The 22507-nt window shown below is 47.5% G+C and overlaps 1 protein-coding gene across 1 annotated transcript in view; it reads left to right on the forward strand.

Annotated features, from left to right (window-relative positions):
- The window catches only part of sema6bb (sema domain, transmembrane domain (TM), and cytoplasmic domain, (semaphorin) 6Bb), a 67523-nt gene that overhangs the window by 37921 nt on the left and 7095 nt on the right, over positions 1 to 22507 (forward strand). Inside the window, exons 4-16 of the mRNA XM_088907747.1 lie at positions 1022 to 1082; positions 1176 to 1238; positions 5526 to 5624; positions 6776 to 6866; positions 6950 to 7069; positions 7555 to 7643; positions 8606 to 8823; positions 13417 to 13548; positions 13644 to 13793; positions 13876 to 14055; positions 14486 to 14626; positions 15853 to 15930; positions 17645 to 17703. Coding sequence (XP_088763873.1) covers positions 1022 to 1082; positions 1176 to 1238; positions 5526 to 5624; positions 6776 to 6866; positions 6950 to 7069; positions 7555 to 7643; positions 8606 to 8823; positions 13417 to 13548; positions 13644 to 13793; positions 13876 to 14055; positions 14486 to 14626; positions 15853 to 15930; positions 17645 to 17703 — 1481 coding nt within the window. The remainder of the gene's footprint in view (positions 1 to 1021; positions 1083 to 1175; positions 1239 to 5525; positions 5625 to 6775; positions 6867 to 6949; positions 7070 to 7554; positions 7644 to 8605; positions 8824 to 13416; positions 13549 to 13643; positions 13794 to 13875; positions 14056 to 14485; positions 14627 to 15852; positions 15931 to 17644; positions 17704 to 22507) is intronic.

Raw genomic sequence — 22507 nt, forward strand, 5'->3', positions numbered from 1 at the left:
CTGTATTTCTTTTTTCAACACTAATACTCGTTTCCACTGCCCTTCTGTAACTGCCTGTTCCTCTCTGTGTTGCTCGATGCCCTCATTCTATTTTTCCTAACTAATTTTCTCTCCCGATTTAGTCTGCTTTCTCTTCCTGTCTCTTCCAGGAGAGTTAATGTAGAAACTGTTTGACCCATCTCAGAAAATCAGTTTCCTCTCCATCAGGTGTTCCTTTCATAATCAAAGGGAATGAATGAGATGGACACAGAGGGCTGAACTCAGAAACTCCTGAGAAGGTTTTCCAGAGTGCAGATATTTCGTTCACTGAATGTCCTTCTTACTACATGTAGCTCAAGCACACCCAATGATTCGTGAAGCCACCCCAGCAACCTGAGGGACTACAGAATCAACACTGAGGAGCAGTGGGGGCCCCTATGTCCAAACAACCTTCAAATTCTCTCCAGTCGTTAATGTGTTAGTGAGGTGTCAAGCTCATATGGCTAATTACACTTCCACTTCAGGCTCTGGCAGACTCTCGCTGTGCAGCTCATACAGAAAGCTGCTGTTTATCTCAGAATCTTATTCCCTGGTCTCTGGAGCCTTTCTCCCAGCTCTGTATTTCCTGTCCTATAATTCCAGGAGAGTTGTTTCAGATCACCTCCTAGAAATAATATCATCAGAGTTCCTTCTGAGCCTAAACACTCAAACAGAAATGGGTTATTCATGCCTGATTCAAACTGAGACCCTCAATCTAACATTTTTGGGGGTTTTCTTCTGCAGTGAAATACTTACAGTATCTATATGATCTCTTCCTGGTCAGTGCATCATACAGTAGGTCTCAATGTCAAAGTGTTTTCATGCAATATTCTAAAATACTAGGAGATTTGGCTAAAATGTTGCATGCTTTAGAACTGTCTTTGGTAGAAAGTGCGTCAATGATATACAAACCTCCTCTCAAAATCAAATTACCTGTAACATAGCAAAAACAAAGACAAGGACAGTGTCTCAGTCCTGTGCCTCCGATCTGTCTGTCTGTCAGGGATGACCTGTTCCGGGTGGAGCTGGATGGTGTGGCTGGCGAGGAGATGTTTTACAGTAAGGTAAGCTTTGCTCTGTGCTGTTTGGGGGACTAGGGTGAGGTGGATTGAGGTGTCTTCTGCACTTACTCCCACACTGTACTTCTGCTTCTCCAGAAACGGACCTGGGAGCCCAATAAGAATGATATCAGGGTCTGCCGGATGAAGGGCAAGCATGAGGTGAGTGTGGAACACCTGGAAAACAGACAGGGCCAAAGGGGCAAAGGCTATGCTGTCACCTCTCAGTCCTGAGTCACTCAAAACTGCCTGCCTGGTGCAGTCCTGGCATGTGTTAATCTAGGAGAGACATCCTCCTGCCCGGTTGGTGAGTGTGCCATGGAGCTGGGGATTGGGCAGAGGAAGTGGTGTGCCACACAGGCAGCTCTGCTCTGAGCTGGGTCAGCGGGTCAGCTGGTCAGCAGGGCTGTGAAGGCTCAGGCAGTCTGGCCCCTACCCTGCTCAGGGCAAGAGAAAGGAGTGGATGAGTTGGGTTATAGTGTGTAAACAGCCTTTTGAGTGCAGGGATAAACATGTTTGTTAAGCAGTGTGAGGAGGGGAGCACAGAGCACACAGTCCTGCTATCTGCACCCTAAACGACCCCCCCCCCCTTCCAGCAACCCCCAGAAGCACCACCCCACCTGTGAACCAATTCTTCTCCTGAAATGATTTTGTCAGATGTGATTTATTAGCTGTCCGCATAATTGGTTTTGCAATTAATTATTTCTGGTTGGTTGATCAGAACGGACGTATTCTCATAATCGAGTAGAAAATTCAATTTCCTAATTCTATTACACCTCTCCTCTCGCGTCCCTCCTGCTCAGGCAGGGGCGCCAGTCTGCCTGCTGCCCACCTGAATGCCAATGTGCTGCCCCGCTGCACCTGGCTGGACAGACACTGGCCACATGCAGGGAGGGGGAGAGCCGTCCAGCGCAAGAGCGACGCTTTTCCACAGCGCACCCTTACAGTCACACACATTTTTTTGTTTTTTGTATTTCTAAGCATTCCTATGATTTTACAGCCTTTGTATTTTACGGCATTGACGTTGGGACTGGCTAGAACCCATGTTGCTATAAAAAGATTTTCCAGGAAAACAATATAGGAGCAGAATGACAAGTGCAGCAGCAGAAACAGGCCACAGCGTCCACCATCCTGACCGCCCTGCCCAGCAGGCACATGGTGCCGCTCAGTGGGGGAGGGGCCAGAGACAGACAGAGGAATGGAGAGAGAGGAAGACAAGAGGGGACAAAGGGAGGGGAGGGATGTTCTGTACGAGAGGGAAGAACAGATTAACAGGAACAATGAACTAGAGAGAGGAGAGGAGAGGACAGGCATGGCTGCTGATGGTGGCAGCGGGAGAAAAGCAGGGATGTAGGAATTGCGCACCAAGCCTGTGGGAGACAGTGAGGGAGCTGGAAAAGCAGGCAATGGCAGCTGAGAGAGATGGTCTCACTCAGTAGTTTGTGTTGCCAGTGATTGAGTGACAGGGGCTGGGTTTTGGGTCTTTGTGTCAGAGAGATGCCGGCAGGCTGTCTGGTTACAGCAACACTGAGAAGCTCATCGCTTATTCACGGAAACATCTGGCAGGGACGAGAACCGCAGGCTCAGCTCCATCTCCCTCTGCTGATATCAGGTCACTTGCAAAAATAAACACCATTTCTACAGTGCTCGGCAGTGTAATGTGATTTCTCTGGGCTCTAAAGGGTCAGAGCTCAATTCCACTTGCAGGAAGACAGTTTGAGGAGTAATGAAACAGTGGAGCAGGGACTGAACTGGAGTTACTCTCGAGCTTTCTGTAAAACACCTTTCTGTGCTGAGACCACATTGGAGCTGGAGACAGACTGGGCTAATATGGGCAGAGACTAGGGAGAGACTGGCATGAAACTGGAAGAGTGATAGGATGGAAAGCATCTTGTTTCAAGAGTTTGTTTTAACAGCACTTTTTTAATTACATTTATTCACAATGATTTTCTGATATTATACCAGTAAGGTTGAAACAATTTTTATTTGATGTTATAAAATTATCGATTTTTTAGGTTGAAGCTTCAGGTTTATTTTTAAAACCTGAAACTGTGACTGAGAGATGAATATATCACAGTCATATCCCAGTAGATTTAACCCTTCCTGCACTTGTTCCAGTTCAGATAAAGGGATTATAGAACTTCAGAGCTACGTTGCAATATTTATATTGGAGAGAATTGGTTTCAACGTGAAAGTTTCAGACTCAGTAGGTTGTGCAGGTCTGTTGTTAGTGTACTGTTTTCTTTAGTTGGGCAGTCTTCTGATGTGGCTGTTTTATTGCAGTTGAACCTGCAAGGAGTGATTTTTAAAGCCTGGATACTCTTGACGGTGCCGATCTTCGTTATCAGTTTCTATCTTCTGAGAGGTGCAGGCCATTCTCAGAGGGTACTAGGGGTTAGAGATTATGGATTAGATTTGGGGTTTGATGGGAGATAGGGATTAGATCTAGGGATTCTGGGTAGGGTTAGTTAGGTGAAAGTGCAGGTTGTTTCATTTTGTGGGTTTTCTATCATGTGTGCCTGACAATTCTTTTAGTACAAGAACTGAAGCTTTGTACCTTTTTAGTGTTTTTGCAATGTATTCTCTTGGTGTGCCTCTTATTGTGTTGTTCCTATTTTCAGTGTGACACAATGGCCCCAGAACACAGATCATAAACACACAATTTGGCCTGTTTATATTTTCACATGGACTTTAATGAAGATCCCCATTAAAGATTATCTCTCAAATAACAGGCAGTAGGCATTTGGGAAAAGTAAGTGTTTGGACTGAGAATTGGTTAGTAAATAGAAAACAGTACAGATAAGAGTGAGTGCTCAGCTTGAGTTATTTAAACTAATGACGTACCAAGAGGATCTGTACCAGGACCACTACTCTTACTAATTGTTATCAGTGATTTAGATTCTGGTGTAGGAAGTTAATTAGTCAAGTTTGTAGACGATACCAAAATAGGATGATAGCCTAGTAATAAACTACTGAAGCAGCAAGTGAAATTCAAAATTATTTTGATAAATTTCAAGATTAGGCAGATGCAGATGACATTTAATATAGACAAGTGCAATATCTTACACGCAGGTATTACAAACATAAACTACAAATGCAAAATGGGTAGAAGAGGCAATGTCTGAAAAAGATCGTGGTATTTATTTTTACACAATATTTACTTCTTCTAGACAATATGGGAAACCAGTAAAAAGGCACATGCAATTTTAGGTTATACTGTAAAAAATGTAGATGCTATGATGAAATTGTATGATGCTTTAGTAAGACCTAATTTCGAATTTTGTGTACAATTTTAATCACATCAGCAGTTATTACTGTTCTCTCAGTCCAGAGAGGAGCAGCCTGATACATTCTGAGCCTTGAAGGAAGTCCTGTACTGACAGGCTAAAGAAATTGAACGTTTTCATCTTGAACACAGAAGACTCTGTCTCTAACTCTGACTCTTCAGGGGGGACCTGACACAAGTGTTCACCATCCTCAAAGGCCCTAGCAAAGCTGACTCAGTGGTCTTCTTCAGAATCATCTGTGACACATGAACGAGGCGGCACAACTGGAGAACATTTGGAATTGCATTTAAAACCAAGAACAGGAGGCACTTCTTAATGCTAAGACATGTGGGAGACTGGAACAAGCTACCCAGCCATGTTGTTGAAGAAGATTCCCTGGTCTCAGATGACTGGATGAGATCAGTTAGCTTCTATCAAATAGACAAGGAGAGCAGAATGGCCTCCTTTTTTTTGTAAATCTGTAAGCTTTATAATGCTCTGCAATAAACTTATCACTTCCCTTGAATTTTTACTTTAAAACTTCACAAACACTGCAAGGCACTCTGGTGTCCACCAAGCAAAGAAATAGTAAGGAAGTGAGTGTACACGCAGATACACAAATCTCATACACACACAGGGTCCCTCTCAATTAAACTAGTGCCTTGTATGGATATCAAGTCCTAAAAAACAGTTACCCCCCCACACCCTGGAGGAGGGACTTGAGCAGCAGCATCTGGTAAAGTCCTTAACGCCCAGATTACATCAGTCTGGTCACCTGATCTGCGGGAGATCCCCTTTCCCAGCCATGTACGGAGAGTCAGGGCCGTGGGGGGGGGGTGATTAACAGGCTGTTAGGCCTGGCTGAGGATGTTTCCTGAGCACTAAAGGTTGTATTGAGTCACTTCTTTGTGCTTGCTCTGCACAGGATGTTTTATTCTCATGATGTGCTGTAGCAATGTCAAAAGCATTAAACTAAACAACAGACAGGCAGCCCAATCCTGTAGTGATCATAACTACCTCTGGATTTTATATCTCCTTAAATTTCTTAATTACCCTGATTGTTAATTGGTTAGCTGAAGCATCAGTTTGTCCTAGGTGTTAAACAGTATCTCGTTGACAGAATCCTTCAAACCATGCTTAGCTCCCCCTGGTCTCAGACTCTCTCCTCTTTCTCTGTTCGCAGGACGAGTGTCGGAACTTCATGAAGGTACTGCTGAGCCGGCAGGAGGGCCTATTCATCTGTGGGACGAACGCCTTCAACCCACTGTGTGCCAACTACACTGTGAGTACTGCTCCCCCTGCTGGCCAGCACTCAGCCTGGCGCGGATCAGGGAGAAATGGGCAGTGAGCCTGCAGCCAGGCCATGCAGATCGACCCAGGGGAGCCAACTGGAGGGGTCTGTTTCCTCCCTGTGTCTCCCTCCTGAGCGGTGGCTGGCCCAGAACTGGTGGAGCCCAGTAAAAACAGCATTTAGACAAGCTATGAACTCACACCTAATTTACTAAGTTCATAACACCAGCTACACGTCGCTCAATCTTACTCTGTCAGTGAGGTTTTAAGGCCACTGTATTAAATTACCATCCTGCGTAGCCGTCTAGATTAATAAAGCAGGCCTCCGGTTGCTTTAATTAAGGCTGTGGCAGGCAGCGAGAGGGAGTTGCAGGGGTTGTGTGTGATCTATAAATGGAGTTCAAAATGCATTCTCACGATATGGAAAAAATTATACAAAATAAATACTGTAGGTAAAACTATGGAATACAGGATACAGTTTTAAGGATTTGCGTAGGGTTAGAAATGGGTCCTGATCTGTGTGTTTCCACGCGTGCTGTTTATTAGACACTTGCTACAGCAGAGCGCGCCTGCGAAGGCTTTGATGTTCTGTACGTGTCCCTGGAGAGGGAGACAGAGCGAAAGGGAGGATCGGATTCAGCAGGTTTATTTATAGGATATTTTTGCTGGCATGACAACTGTTCTTTAATTGTTTCATTTCAAAGCAGGTAGAGATGGTCTTTCCTCCAGCAGCAGGCAAGGCAGGGCTGTGGCTTCAGGTCCACCGGCAGGGCTCTCTGTCAGTGTGAGGGGCGAACGTGGGCAAAGTGTCAGCTAACAGCCTTGCTCAGGGAAAGCCGCCGACAGCTGGCACATAGCTGTCTCCAGATGTGTTCATACCCTCAGTACACTGCAAGGGACAGCTGGATGTAGGAAGAACAATGGAGGTGTACCTTCCGTGATTGTGTAAAAGAACTCAGTAACATTGACTTTTTTTCCATTTTGAAACCAACGATTCTTGTGGTATCCCATGCTGACATTTTCAGGCTTTGCCCAGTTGCGCGTGAAGAGGAGTTAAAAAGTGACTCATTAAAAGCTGGGGGTGTAAAGGAGGGTCAGGGTGTGTGTCCGACTCCAAGTACAGTGTGTGTTTCTGGGTTTCAGGGCGACACGCTCGAGATGGTGGGGGAGACGATCAGTGGGATGGCGCGCTGCCCCTACGACCCCAGACACGCCAACGTCGCCCTGTTCGCAGGTGAGGCTTGGGGAGTTGGCGCCCCTGTTGGGACCCGCCCCCCTCTGCTCTGCCCAGCCAGTGACGTCTGCCTGTCGTTTCAGATGGGAGCCTGTTCACAGCGACAGTCACAGACTTCCTGGCCATCGACGCCGTGATCTACCGCAGCCTGGGGGACGGCCCAGCCCTGCGCACCGTCAAGCACGACTCCAAGTGGTTCCGAGGTAAGCCGCTGTCCTGCAGCGCAGCCAGTGGGGCTCCACAGGGCCCCCAAGACAGAGGGGCACTCAGCTCTGGCCCCAGAGAGATGCAGGCCAGCAACACGGGGGTTGGTCCCACAGCCACACCACTCTCTGGCTGCTCTAGTCCTCAGTGTACCTGCTCTTAATCTCCATCTGTGATCCTGCATCCTGCATTCACTGCTGAGCTCAAAAAGCACTAAACCCTCCCCTCAGTGCAAGCCTTGCTCTTCTGTGTGAAAAGCACTTCTGAGAGACAAGTTGTTTTCCAGAAGAGCACTGTGCCTGTCTGGCTCAGTTACTGTATCTCTCAGCACTAACAGAGAAGTCTAGGGAGATCGGCTGAGGGCACGGGGCAACTGGACACACTGATGTCAGCACGATGGCGCAGGGAGAAGAAGCTGTTTAAATATGTCAGGTGTGCAATGTCCCGATGAGCTGACAGAGCTGCCTCGTGTGCTGTGTTACAGAGCCATATTTCGTCAGTGCAGTGGAGTGGGGTCAGCACATCTACTTCTTTTTCCGAGAGATGGCCATGGAGTTCAGTTACCTGGAGAAGGTAAGACTCAGCACTTTCTAATCCACTGCCTGAAGAACCTGGCCAAGGAGGCAACGGTTTCATGTCCTTCGTCTCCAACAGTTTCATGGAATCGGCAGAAAGGCAATTGCAGAAGTTGCAATTCTCGCAGTTCTGCAACTTAAAATGTCCTTGACTTTGAGAGCTAATTTTAAATATTGGGTAATTACTCAAATTTAATCTCTATTGGTGTCGCACAGTCAATAGGTTCATTTGGAACCCAGTGTGAGTATGTGCATTAGTGTGTATCAGATACTGCATCAGAGTCAGTGTGTATCAGATACTGTATCACTGTATCACAGTCAGTGTTAGTCAGATACAGTATCACAGCGTCTAGGTGTGTGTGTCAGTGTGTATCAGATACTGTATCACAGCGTCTGGGTGTGTGTGTCAGTGTGTGTCAGATACTGTATCACAGCGTCTAGGTGTGTGTGTCAGTGTGTATCAGATACTGTATCACAGCGTCTAGGTGTGTGTGTCAGTGTGTGTCAGATACTGTATCACAGTGTCTGGGCGTGTGTGTGTCAATGTGTGTCAGATACTGTATCACTGCATCTGGGTGTGTGTGTCAGTGTGTGTCAGATACTGTATCACTGTATCACAGTCAGTGTTAGTCAGATACAGTATCACAGCGTCTAGGTGTGTGTGTCAGTGTGTATCAGATACTGTATCACAGCGTCTGGGTGTGTGTGTCAGTGTGTGTCAGATACTGTATCACAGCGTCTAGGTGTGTGTGTCAGTGTGTGTCAGATACTGTATCACAGCGTCTAGGTGTGTGTGTCAGTGTGTATCAGATACTGTATCACAGCGTCTAGGTGTGTGTGTCAGTGTGTGTCAGATACTGTATCACAGTGTCTGGGCGTGTGTGTGTCAATGTGTGTCAGATACTGTATCACTGCATCTGGGTGTGTGCGTCAGTGTGTATTAGTGCCTTGTGCCCACAGGTGGTGGTGTCTCGGGTGGCACGGGTCTGTAAGGGGGACCTGGGCGGCTCTCAGCGCGTCCTGGAGAAGCAGTGGACGTCCTTCCTGAAGGCGCGGCTCAACTGTTCTGTCCCCGGCGACGCCCACTTCTACTTCAATGTGTTGCACTCCACCAGCCCAGTGATCCGGCTGCATGGCCGCGACACTGTGCTGGGCGTCTTCTCCACTCCAGCCAACAGGTAGGGCTGGCCAGGCACACACTGCGCGACTCCCAGCTGGGGAACTCGAGATCGAGCAGTTCAGCCACACTAGCTGTCGTCAGGCTACAACAAATTCAAAAGGCATTATTTGTATTGAAGCTGTAAGCACTTAATTAGTCACCATGAAAACAAATTGAAAATTCAATGTGTATTTTTACATCAGATATATATCTGATAAAATTATCATTGCATATAACAAACATTGAAATTAAACTTTTTTATTTAATTTTATCCCCTAATTAAGCCTTATTTGTATCTATTTTTATCCATAGAGCTCCACATTGTGTTTTGTAGGAAACCACAATAGCTACTTCAAATATGGTGTGCCCAGTTTAGCTTAATGAATTGTAGATTGATGTAGGAATCCAATTGGCTACACAGTACAGTTTGCTTTTTAAATTATCACTATTGGAGGGTTTATGTCTTCCAGTCTATTTGAGGTTTTCTTACAGGCAGAAATGTATATTGCGGTTTGCCCATTCTTTTAAATGTCTGCTAACAGGTACGGGTGGGGGTGCCGGGGTGTCAGTGGGCTGCCGTGAGTGATGGGGTGACAGGTCTCAGATGCACTGCAGGGCCAGGTGGGCGCTCATGCAGATGAGGTTATTGGTATTCATGGCAGGAGAGAGCAGGGTGCTGTAAATGCCATCTCTAATAACCTCCTTCGCCGTTATTAACGGGGGCCTGCTGTCAGGGGGAGAAGAGCGAAGGGGGGATTAATTTCAGGAGGAAACTGCAAGATGCTAATGGACAACATCTGTTTCCCACATCACCACTGGAAGAGTTAAATTATTTTATCAGCTGTGTGTGTTTCTGAGCCCTGACTGGGAACAGTCTTTGTGGCTCAGCAGCCTGGAGTGATATTGCCTGCAGAACAGAGAGTGGAAAGTGGTAGAGCTGCTGACTAAACAGAGAGAATGCAGGGTGTTTCTGAGTCGTCATTAACACATGAAAACAGAGAGCTGGGCCGCCAGTATTTGGGCAATAGGATCACAGGCATGAGAAAGAACTATTAGTGTCGACATTGGCAGAGCTGCTCAGCTGCTGGGAACATTTCCCTTGTCCACAGGTCGAAGGTGCCCCTTGTCTGTCCACAGCAGGAGCAAGGGCTCCCTTCTCACAATCGCACACACACCGAGGCTCAGACGCCCGCACACACACTCAGCCCACACACACTCCGTACCTCCCGCTCGCCTGGGGGAGCTGGCGAAGCGAACAGATGCAGATGAAAATGATCTGAAGTCAGGAGGCTCTGAGCTCCCAGAGATGCCTCTGAGCAGCTGCTTCTGCACAGCAGCCCCGGGGCTCAGAGCTGCCCCTGGAACCAGCCAGCCCCCCGCACGCCAACGGCCACACTCAGGTCTGCACCCTTCTCACTCAAGAGGAAAAGGGATTCAGGCCCACAGGCTCCAGGAGGACTTTCCTAGACGACAGAATCATGGAGGAAATTTCTCTTATCATTCAGAGCTTCAGTTTTCCTTCTGCAAAAAACAAATGCATAATATAACCAAGGTAGAAATATGTTCTCAGATCGTGGCCCACTCAGTCTGAACTCTGCTCTCTCCTGGATACTTTCTTCATGCAGGGAAACATATGTAAAGAGCACAGCGCCTGTTTTCAGGACCTTGGTAGGGAAAGTCTTAGAGATGTTTGAATGAAGTGAGTGCAGGAAAGGAACAAGCAAGAAGGCCATTCAGCACATCTCGCTGTTTCAGTCTCTGGTATTTAACTGAACTGAAGAGCCCAGGCCAACGGCTTCAACAACAAACAGGGTGGCGTCCGCCAGATGCCTCCAACCCTTTGAGGAAAAACAATGCATTTTGTTCTACATTGAGTTGAGAAGCTTTTTATTTAAAAAAAATGTCCAATATTTTTCTTTTAATAACCCCAACTGCACTTGTCAGGTGGTAATCAGCTCCTGCTCATAGCACTGCCAGGCCCACAGGCAGAGGAGTGGGCAGCCTGTGTGCCGCAGACATGCCCAGTCCCAGCAGCACTCGGTCAACTGGCCATGCTGGTCCCGGTCCAGGAGTGACAGAGCTCAGCCAGAGCTCAGACACAGCCTGGGCTTCACAGTGGTATCCTGGCAGAGGAGGGCATTCAGCCCTTCAGCTGCCTGAGAGAGGCACGGTGCCACACTGCTGTCTCGCTCGCTGGCGGCCACCCTGCCCCTGTGCAAGAAATCAGTGGCGCAAGTACTTGTTAATGTGTTCTGCACTCTGCCAGGAGACTCTATTTTATTCTTACTTTGATGGCAATGGCCTGTGGTCTTATGTCAGGTTGGATCTAGATACAATTAGTGTTTCTTATTGTATTTGTTTCATCTTTAATGGCCAGGAAGGCAGTTCTAACATCTTGCCTTGCTTTAATCTGTGTTGCTAGCTACTTCTAATAATAAAACATGTTCTTGTGAGATTAGAGAAAGGGAAGATTAATTTTAATAAGGGAGAGATGACAGTAATTGGTAACATCTGCCAGTGCAGAGGAACGAGGTGGAATGATTTATTTTCTGTGTTTATTTATATTACCCAACTTCATTAGAGGAAGCATGGCCTCCAGAAATAGAGTTTATGAACGTCACCAGATTCTGTTCTGAAATCCTTGAAATGAGTTAAACTTTTCAAGCTGAGATCATTCAACAGAAACTGAAACTTGATGGAAGCTGATTGATTCAGAACGTAGGGAAAGACTAATATGAAAGAGATAGCAAAAAGAGGGTAGTGTTTCTAGTAACAGCCTCAGAGTGTCCAGTCTCCTGCTGCAGATACAGACCCTCCACAGTCCAGAGACACACTGTAAATACCCTGCACACTGTAGATGCAGCCAGACCACACTGATGCTGTGGAGGCCTTCTCTGCGTCAGCGCGGTATTGCTGTGCATGCTTGCCAGGACTTGTTCAGTTTGCTATGGAGAAAAGAATTTGAACTCAAGCTTGAGAGAGGGGGGTGGGTGTGTGTGGGAGGGGAAGGTGTTTGGAAGGTCACCAAACCCCATAGTTCTCGATCCAATATTTTGAGGCTTTTTGGGGAATCAGTTCGAAGTGTCTGAATCAGAATGTGTGAGAAGCTGCTGAGAGAATGGAGGGAGAGGTGTGGCTGGGGAATCTGCTCTGGGTGACTGTGTGGACATGAAAGTGCCCAGTGGCAGAGCCGGCTGGAGCAGTGCTGGTGTTCTCAGAATTGGCACCATTTCTCCAGAGGGAGCTGGACAGGACAGGTTTTCATTTCACGTCATTTAGTCTTCCTTACCTCCCCACCTGTAGCAATGTAGTTTGCAGATCAGCTTGAGCTCTTAATTAGTTAATTGAACTGTTAATTTATCTCATTGGAGCGGTTCAGTCTGGTGATGCCGGTGCCTGAGGTTTGGACGTTAGTGAGACAAACATAACAACACCTGATAATATTTATTCACACACATTAGGATGGTCAATTAGAAATGTTTTCCCCAGATTCTACTGGGGACTGTATTCACATTTCACCATTTCAATCCTACCTTAAAACCAAGAAAGAACAAATTTTTGTTGCACAATCTACTGCAAAGTAAGAGTAAGTCTGTCCTACCACTGAATCGATTATATTGGTTTATCTCTCTTAAAAACCCACAGGCCTCCTCAGAGTAGAAATGGGTCACAGTGCTCTTACTGTGCTTTCCACTGTCTGTTGCAGAAGAGTTTTTTAATCAGCACTTTAGTTATGAAAATAACAAACTGCACTTTTTCATTACTTCAGTGAATAAATGTGCTGTCACAGTGACATGAGCAATAACATGAGCCATGAAATTGAAGCTGACCCTCAATAAGCCAACTGAAAATGCAGCAGTATCTCTATAACTAGGGCATGTGCTTAAAACCATTTTGGTCTAGATTTGGGGGGGAGGATAGAGTTTAGAGGGCTAAATGGGCACAACCTGGCTGCCCATAGAGGACAGGCTGTGTGCTCCCACTGCCAGCAGGGAGAAACAGACACAGATGTCATTTCTTCTGCACTGTGAGAAATACTCTAGGACTAAAAAAACATTTCTTCCCCAAACTAAAAAATCTAATCCCAGATTTGCCACACCTGCCAGAATCAGAACAGCTCCCAATCCTACAGACTGGGGAGGAAACTCAAAGGTGCTCGCAGCTCAGTACATGATCCACTGTCAACCTGAGGAACACAGACTGAGAGTCTCGAATAATAATACTAATCTGATTTGCTGTTAATATTCTGTTCATTGTTATTGCTTTGGCCACTGTAATTGATCAGTCATGGCAACAAAGCTCTCTGTATCCTAAGCCAGGGGACAGTGTTATGAGTTAAGTGGTACTAACAAGAAGTGCACGTGCATTAACCAGATGGTGGATCTGATTAACATTGTTATAGAAAATTTAATAAAAAGAGTGAATTTAATTTTAGCATTCAAACACAATATAATCAGATTTAATGATGGTAATTAAAATTCAGCCCGGTTTTGCCTTTAGGTGTTTAGATGAAGCGTGGAGGTGGACAGGGTGTACAGTAGGGGACGTTAGAGGTTTTCAGGCAGGAGGGAGAGAGGGGTGTGATCCTCACCCTGCCTGTGTGTCTCGACAGTATCCCCGGCTCCGCGGTCTGCGCCTTCGACATGCAGCAGCTGGCCAGTGTGTTTGAGGGGCGCTTCAAGGAGCAGAAATTCCCCGAGTCTATCTGGACTGCAGTGCCTGATGAGCTGGTCCCGAAACCCAGGTACACAGGGCATCTACCCTAGCACTGAGAGGGAGTCTCCCACCGAGTGAATCTCTCTTTACCCCCATTCTCCCCCTCCTTTCTCTCCCTCTCAGGCCAGGCGGCTGTGCTGTCCAGGGCTCCAGGTTCAACTCCTCCACAGCTTTCCCAGACGAAGTGCTGAACTTTGTGAAGACACACCCTCTGATGGACGAGGCGGTCCCCTCTATTGGTCAGCGGCCCTGGATCGTCAGGACCATGGTCAGGTAACAGCACGCCGCCAGCACCCCGCCTGCCTGCACGTGTGTGACGCGGTCCGATAGTCTGACCGTCTCTGCTCTCTCTCAGATATCAGCTCAGCAAGATCGTGGTGGACACTGCCGCCGGCCCCTACAGGAACCACACACTGCTGTTCCTGGGTTCTGACACAGGCACCGTCCTCAAATTCCTCGTCCACCCCCGGGAGGACAACAGGGCTGCCTACAGCAGCGTCTTCCTGGAGGAGTTTGAAGGCTTTAACCCTGACAAGTGAGTCCTGCTCTTCACTCTATCTGACTGGCTCCCGAGCCTTGGAGAGCTGGATCTCCTTGTAAAGCTTTGTTATTAAATCAGTGTAAGAACCCCATAGTAACAGTAACGGCACACAAACCACATGAATCCATTGCAAAACACAATAAATGCAAAACATGGATATGAGGAAGCCAGAGGAAAACATAACACATTTTCCGTGGGAAAGTCTCACACTCCTGGTTTTAATATTGCATTGTGGTGGGCCTGCTGCGTTTCTCTTCCTTGCCTTTTTCAGGTGTGGGTGCCCACTGTGACTGTGCACACCAGCTCTCCCTGCTAGCACAACACTGTTTCATTTACATGACAGTATAATTGCTAGTATTATTGTTGCTGTCGCCATATTTGCTGTCTGTTTTGATTACTGCAATGAGCTGATGTACCTGTCCAGGTGCGGCGCAGACTCCCCCTCTGCACGGAGGATGCTGGCAATGAGCCTGGACCGCCCCAGCCGCTCCCTGCTCCTGGCCTTCCCAGCCTGCGTGGTGCGCGTCCCTCTGGCCCGCTGCCAGCAGCATGCCCGCTGCATGAAGTGAGTGCCCCTTGTGCCCAGCCCTGCCAAGCCTGCCCACTCACGTCTCTCCATTCTCATTCCTAGTGGTTCTGGCTTTAAGACTCTACCCAGGGCTCGACGTGGAAAACACACACAATGGGATGTTATATTCATGCAGTTTGCGTATGATATGCATTTGTGACTTGTATATATTAAATGGCTGCTCAGATCAATTAGCTACTAATAAGCATAAATAATAAATGGCCTCCTCTCATTTATAAATGTCCTTACAGTATGTTCTCACATATGCAAAGAAACACATTTTATAAATAAAAACATTGTTATTATGTTACACAGTAACTTACATAACTTGCATGCAATATAGCTCAAATGTGTCAGAGCCGAATGCAGGACACTGTAGTGTGCAGTCAGTGCATAGTGTGAAGTCGGTGTCAGGGTACAGTATGCAGTGTGTCAGTATGTCAGTGTGTCAGTGTGCAGTGTTGGTATGCAGTGTGCAGTCAGTGTCAGTGTGCAGTGTTGGTATGCAGTGTGCAGTCAGTGTCAGTGTGCAGTGTGTCAGTGTGCAGTGTTGGTATGCAGTGTGCAGTCAGTGTGCAGTGTGTCAGTGTGCACTGTGCAGTGTTGGTATGCAGTGTGCAGTCAGTGTCAGTGTGCAGTGTGTCAGTGTGCAATGTGCAGTGTTGATATACAGTGTGCAGTCAGTGTCAGTGTGCACTGTGCAGTGTTGGTATGCAGTCAGTGTACATTGTGTCAGTGTGCAGTGTGTCAGTATGTCAGTATGGAGTGTGTCAGTGTGCAATGTGCAGTGTTGATATGCAGTGTGCAGTCAGTGTCAGTGTGCACTGTGCAGTGTTGGTATGCAGTCAGTGTACATTGTGTCAGTGTGCAGTGTGTCAGTATGTCAGTGTGGAGTGTGCAGTGTTAGCATGCAGTGCACAGTCAGTGTCAGCATGCAGTGTGCATCAGTGCGCAGTGTTGGTGTGCAGTCAATGTATGTTGTGTCAGTGTGCAGTGTGTCAGTATGTCAGTGTGGAGTGTGCAGTGTTAGCATGCAGTGCACAGTCAGTGTCAGCATGCAGTGTGCACTGTGTAGTGTGTCAGTGTGCACTGTGCAGTCAATACATCAGTGTGAAGTGTGTCAGTATGTCAGTATGTGGAGTGTGCAGTGTTGTTATGCAGTGTGCAGTCAATGTCAGTGTGCAGCGAGAGACTGTGCTCAGGGCCTCTCTCCTGTGTTGCAGGAACTGCATAGCCTTGAGGGACCCCTACTGTGGCTGGACCCGGGGCAGTACCTGCTCCTTCCTGGAACCAGGGACCAGGTGAGCAAAGACATTACAGAGTGGACTGGTGGACTGTAGGTCATGCAATGGAAAGTAGTTTCTGGGGTACTGGGACTTTTCAGCATTTCACTGTAGACAGACTGTGAGCATCAGCGCTGTCAGACCTCAGAGGCAGGTTCAGATGAATGTGTGACTATGACGTGCTAACGGTGAGGAACGTTTACGTGATGAGGGTGAGGACCGTTTACGTGATGAGGGTGAGGACCGTTCACGTGCTGAGGGTGAGGAGTGTTCACTTGCTGAGGGTGAGGAGCATTGATGTACTGAGGGTGAGGAGCGTTCATGTGCTGAGGGAGAGGAGCGTTCACGTGCTGAGGGTGAGGAGCATTGATGTGCTGAGGGTGAGGAGCATTGATGTGCTGAGGGTGAGTAGTGTTCACATGCTGAGGGTGAGGAGTGTTCACGTGATGAGGGCGAGGAGCGTTGATGTGCTGAGGGTGAGGAGCGTTCACATGCTGAGGTTGAGGAGCGTTCACATGCTGAGGTTGAGGAGCATTCAGGTGCTGAGGGTGAGGAGTGTTCACATGCTGAGGTTGAGGAGCATTCAGGTGCTGAGGGTGAGGAGCGTTGATGTGCTGAGGGTGAGGAGCGTTCACATGCTGAGGTTGAGGAGCGTTCAGGTGCTGAGGGTGAGGAGCGTTCACAGGATGACAATATCCCACATGGAAGCTTGATGTGAAAATGTCATGACTTGAAAAGAAGTTATTAGCCTCCTAGCCAGCAGTGCAGTGGAGAGTCACGTTATGGTTCTGCAACAGGAAGGTCGTGGGTTCGAGACCTTGCTGTAGACACTTCTATGTGCCCTGGTCAAGGTGTGTAAACACAGTACCTCCAGTCTGCCCAGCTGTGTAAATGAGTTCAGCCGCAGGTAACCCTTTCTGCCCAGAAGAGTCTGATTCGAACCAAGACCCAAGGGCAGAACAACAATCCTACCATGAGGACAGGGCTGTTGGAGACCACCCTTTAATGAGGGATGAGTCAGGAAGCTGCTGCCAGCAGGGAGGGGTGGGCAGTCGATGTGATATTCATACGTGGGAGGTGAAAGTGTGTGCAATTGGATTTGTCTTTCTCCAGAATTTCTGTCTGAAGAAACAGGCTGGAGCTTGTGCCAGATGAGCCTCTAAGCTTAAGTTTGGAATTCACTGCTGTTTCTGCTACAAGCAGTGATGCTGATGGTTCTTTGGCAGAGTGGGTTGTAGGCCTCCAGGCCTGTTTGTGTCGGGTTGGTTCTGCTTGCAGAGCAGCAGTGTCTGTACGTCCACTTGCTCATCTGCGCTTCTGCAGGAGTCCTCAGGCCTGCCAGACTCTGCCATGGACGAGTGATAGTTTCAGGAATGCAGGCAGCATGGTCACAGAACATGATAAACATGTCCTGAACAGAAGCTGGAGTTAACCCAGTCCTGTGTGTTGTAATGGGCTGCAGCTCATTACTATTGTTTTTTTTTCCAATGCTGTAAATTAGTCAAAGTGACATTTAATATTCCAATTGTTAGCAGCAGTCAGTATATCTTCACTGAGCTAGTCAGTATGACAAAGAGAAGTACTGACTCACAGTATACAACTGCAACATCCACAGTGACTTTAACCCCTGCTATAGCTGGGCCTTGTGCGCTGTGGGCCTTGAGCCTGATACAGTCACATGAATGAGTGTGTTGGGAAGACGTGCTGTAACTCCTCTCCTCTCACACTGCAGGCTGCCGTTTGAGCAGGACGTTGAGCATGGAAACACATCCCACCTGGGCGACTGTGACGGTAAGAGACATGTCTGCTCGGGTCCTTGCACAGACCCTTGGCTTGTGTGGAGCTCAGGGAGCCCAGACCCACACCATGACTCCCCTCGATGCCCCCACCTGACCTGAGGGAGCAGAGTGTTCCCCCCAGCCCCTGTCCCTGTGTGTGAAGAGGAGGCCTCCGCTGAGCTGCCCTGACTCCCCAGGCTCTGATCATGCTCTCCATGTGCAGTTTGCAGGAAGTGATGGGATTGATCCTGTCCACCTTCCAGATGGGTCTTGTTTCCCAATAGAAAAGCTCTCACAGGACAAGTTTCCAGGCTCTTGTGTTCCATTTACAAATGTTGGTCTTTTTCTTTTAACTCTAACTCTAGGTTTCACCACCTTTAATTTTGCAAAACTTCCTTTTACATTAATAAAACTATTATTTTCTTAGTTCAAACAAGTCCAGACCCGGATTATCCTCTTACTAGATTTATACCTCTAAATGTTCCCAGTAGTCTTCACAAAGTGGAAGCAAATTTCTCTCTTGAGCAAAGAGCCCTGAATATAAGAAAGGTTACTAAAGAGAAGATCCTGTTCAGTCCTCATTTATTTTGTAGATAGCAGCTTATTGATCCACAGATAAGATTGCTGGTTATCTCATTCCAGACTCCCATAACCCTGTAAAAAGTGCCTCCTGTTCTCAGTCTTAAATGCACTGTCAGAAGACACTGGGTCGTTTCTGTTTAGACTTTTTAGAGACCTGTAGAGCACAGGTTCAGATTCACATATTATTCCCTGCAGCTCTTTGATCACCCAGACTGGGAATAAACAGCTGTGGCCTCACAGGCATCGCCAATCCAGAGCAGGCTGTCAGCGCTGACTTTTTCCAGAGCTGAGGCTCAATTAACTGGGAGAGAAATGAGCTGGTAACAGAAAGCATTTTGGCTCTCTTTGGTAGATCGGCAGGACTGGGGGAAGTGGAGAGAATTGATTTTCAAACCACGCAGCTCCAGAGCAGTCAGATAAATACCAGGAGCCAATCAATAAGCAGGAGTGGGGCGTTGTGGGATGGGGCTGATGGATGGAGTGAGCGTCACTCCAGTCCCTGCTGTCACAGCTGCAGCTCTCCGGCAGACGCAGTTTGGCAGGAGCGCCATCTATGATAGAGAGCAACTGTCCGTTCCCCTTCACCCTCTCCCTTCTGACGAGGCTGGGAGCTTCTGTCTGCAGCTGCCCGCTCACCCACACACGAGGGAAAAGTTGTGACTTTGCAAATTCCTTGAGGTGAACCAATGAAGAGAAGCTTTTCAGAAAAAGTCTAAGTGCACTGACATTCTGGAATGAATAATAATAAATGTTTTTTAATTATTTAGAAGTCTTTGCTCGCTCGCTGTGGTTGAACTCATTAAGGTTATACTGAAGTGAAAAGCATCTCTATAGCACAAAATGCATACAGATTTTTTATTTTGGTTTCTGATCTGATGCAGGGTTTATTGCCGTTTTTGTTTAAAACCGGATGTACTGTTATGACAGCTCAGTGTTTGGAAGAGGTGTACACAGGCGCCGTCTGCAGGCTGTGTGTAAAGAAGGAGATCTCTTAGACACAGCGTGGTAGACAGCACAGTGAGAAGCACTGACTTCTTCTACTCCAGGGGCAGCTGGGTCTTCCTTGCACATCTCAAACACCTCCTTCAGGGGAGATGTTGTGCTGCACAGTAGAGAAAAGAAAAAAATTAACTCTTCTGTCTCTCACCACTAAATCAGACTAGAAGAGCCGACAGGTTTTGCAAGTTTCCGGCTTAACATTCCCAAAATCTCAAAATGCGGAGCGTGGCATTGCCCGAGTCAATGTCTCAGCCGAATGCAAACAGAGGCCAGAGCTGTGCTGTATTTGTTTTCTCTCTGGGTCACAGGGAGTGTCCCCATACAGAATAGACCTCTGAGCCTCGCGTGTGCTTTCCATTTTGCCAAATGTAAAGCCCAGACATCGCTGCTGACTTTGCTGCATGTTGGGTGAATAGGGTCTTACTTCTGAGACATGTTGCCCTTATCTCACGGCACAGCCAAGGTCGAGCTGAGAAGTTCAAGGAAAGTGGCAGGAGGAAGTCTGCAGGATCTTCTTTCTTCCATGTCTGCAGGTCACCCTGTCTGACTGCACTGTGTTTCATTATCATGCTCTCCTGCAAAAGCACAGATTCCTTCCCATTGACACTGGCTCACATCTGAAAATCGATAGTGTCACAGCTGAGCAGCCAGCTTGTTTATGCACAGTTACAGGGGAAAAACTCCACACACACTGCTGCAGCCTTGAATCCGCATTCGCAGATTCCAACTGTGGTGCCACTAGAGCACAGTACATCTGGACACGCACAAGGCAGCAGGGAAACTGGACAGGGCTGGACAGACAGGGAGAGTGAGAGACGTCAGAGGAAGAGAGTGTGAAGGGAGTGAAAAGGAAGGGAGAGCGAGCCAGAACAAAGCGACAGTGAGAGAGGGAACAGCCGACAGCCCTGGAGGTAGGAGATGCTCTGAACCCCCCCTCCAGCAGCCCCCCCCCCCCCCTTCCCCCTCCTACAGTGCTCTGCACTTGTAACTGGAGCCGAAAGCTGAGGAACCATTAGCTGTTGTCAGCCTGACAGGCGGCGCAGCTTACAATAAAATTTAACAAGCAGGCTGGCGCAGCACGGGCAGGCACCGCGGGCACAACGAGTCTCACATAATTGCTCCTGCTACAGATACATAGCTCTTGCTGGTAAGATTTTTTTTTTAAAGAAGATATGTCCTTTTTTACCATTTCCAACCATTTATTCCTTCGCTCTTTGTCCCCAAAAGGTGAAACACTCTTACTGCTTAAGACTGTAAAGGAAATGTCTCCACTATAAAAGTCAATATTCGTTTTATGGGAAAAGGTACATCTCACATTTAACTGCCAGCTGGTATGAAAATCCACTTTTTATTTGAGTGAGGAGAAAGGCTAATTCATTATTTTAATTTCATTTCAATTAAAGCATTGCTGCGCTCACACAGAAAATGCATTTTCTGCTCCACAAACTGCAGATAGATTGGGCTTGTTTGAACAGTCACCACACGGGACTGCTGCTGCTCAGCATGCTCAGCTCTGAGGGAGAGGAGCTGAGGGATGACACCGGCTTCTGATTGCAGTGGAGTATCTGCCTACTGTGTGAAACTTTGCACAGATTAAATGCTTTATGAACACAGACCCTCAGGCCGCTGTAGAGGCATGGATCTGTATCTGGCAGGACTGCATTCAGTGTGAACTCTGTTCTGCAGACAGACCAGCTTCTGCCTGGGCTTTTGTGTTGAGTGCCTGTGCCTGAGCAGGTGAGTTAATAGCTACAGATCCATCAAATCAAAGCCCATCCAAGTAGCAGCCCAGCCTCGGCTCACAGGGAGAACAAGATTTTCTCTAAATTGCATCTTTTGTAATGTTAATGCTCCTTCCATTTATCTGCGTAGTATGCAGAAGGAGAGACATTTGTTAAATGGTTTTTTGACACACCAACAAGCATGTCACTTTGTCCAGAATGCATTATGCAAATACTGTGGTGGATCCTATATTTCTACTAGAAGTAATTCTCACACAGTTAACAGGCCTCCATTAAGACGCAGAGGGAGAATAAGAGGAGGAGAGGAAGGGTGAGGTGTACAAAGAGAGCCAAGCTGCCTCTCGGGAGGACACTGCACCCTGGGAGAGGCAGGAGACGAGTGAAAGTATGCAGTTCTGAAGCAGCTGCTTTTAGATTGCATTGGTGACTAAAGAAAGTTCAGATATTGAACACCATTGCTGTCACCTAAGCATGACTTTCTGAGCCTAAGCTCTCTGCTCTGCTGCTGCAAGGCTTTGGGATGAGCTGCCAGCCCAGTATGAGCTGTTGCAAGTCCATCAGCACTATGAAGTCCTGTCTTTCAAAACTCACTGTTACACTCTAGCTTTTAATAATAATAATGAATAATAATTGCTTACACTTATATGGGGATGGGGATCCCCTCCACCATCACCAATGTGCAGCTCCACCTGGATGATGCGACGGCAGCCATAGTGCGCCAGAACGCTCACCACACATCAGCTATCAGTGGGGAGGAGAGCAGAGTAATGAAGCCAGTTCAGAGATGGAGATTATTAGGAGGCCATGATTGATAAGGGCCAATGGGAAATTTGGCCAGGACGCCGGGGTTACACCCCTTCTCTTTTCGAGAAACTCCTTAATGAGTTGGTTTACTGTATTAATCTGTGCATTTTAATTTTTATATTTTTATTGTTATGCGCTGTGAGCTGATGTGGCATGAAAGCGCTAAAGAATATACAGATTTATCACATATCACCTCTTCCTCACTGGCCAGCATGTTCTCTGCAAGGAACAGTTCCCCAGAAAGCAGCCAGGGTAACAGAGACAGCAGAAAACACACGAGAGAAGCCCTGATTTTTACACTGTTAGGAGATGGTTAGAGGTTTTGGTATTGATGTACTGTTATTAGGCAGCTTGAAAGCCCTCCGGGACCTGAGTGACAAAGTGTGTCTGCAGAGGCCGTCCTGCCACCCTTCCCAGCTGCAGAGGAGTCTCCACATAGCCAGGGGGCTGCTGCTGTCTCTTTCACTACGTATTTATGGGTGGCTGTGAGGCAGAAACACGTAGGAGTTTAATTAAGTTTGCTGCACACTGTTAATGTGTGGAGCACAGCGTTTACCAGCCGAAGTTCTTCCCTTCCCGAGGAAAATGAATTTCTGCAAACTCCTTCCAGAACAGCCAGACAGATGGGAAAAAGAGGCAAGAAGATTTCCTGCCCAGCAGGGGGACTCTGGACCTAGTCTGTGTGTGGGC

The sequence above is a fragment of the Atractosteus spatula genome, chromosome 28 (genome assembly GCF_055471065.1).
Source record: "Atractosteus spatula isolate fAtrSpa1 chromosome 28, fAtrSpa1.hap1, whole genome shotgun sequence".
NCBI lineage: Eukaryota > Metazoa > Chordata > Actinopteri > Semionotiformes > Lepisosteidae > Atractosteus > Atractosteus spatula.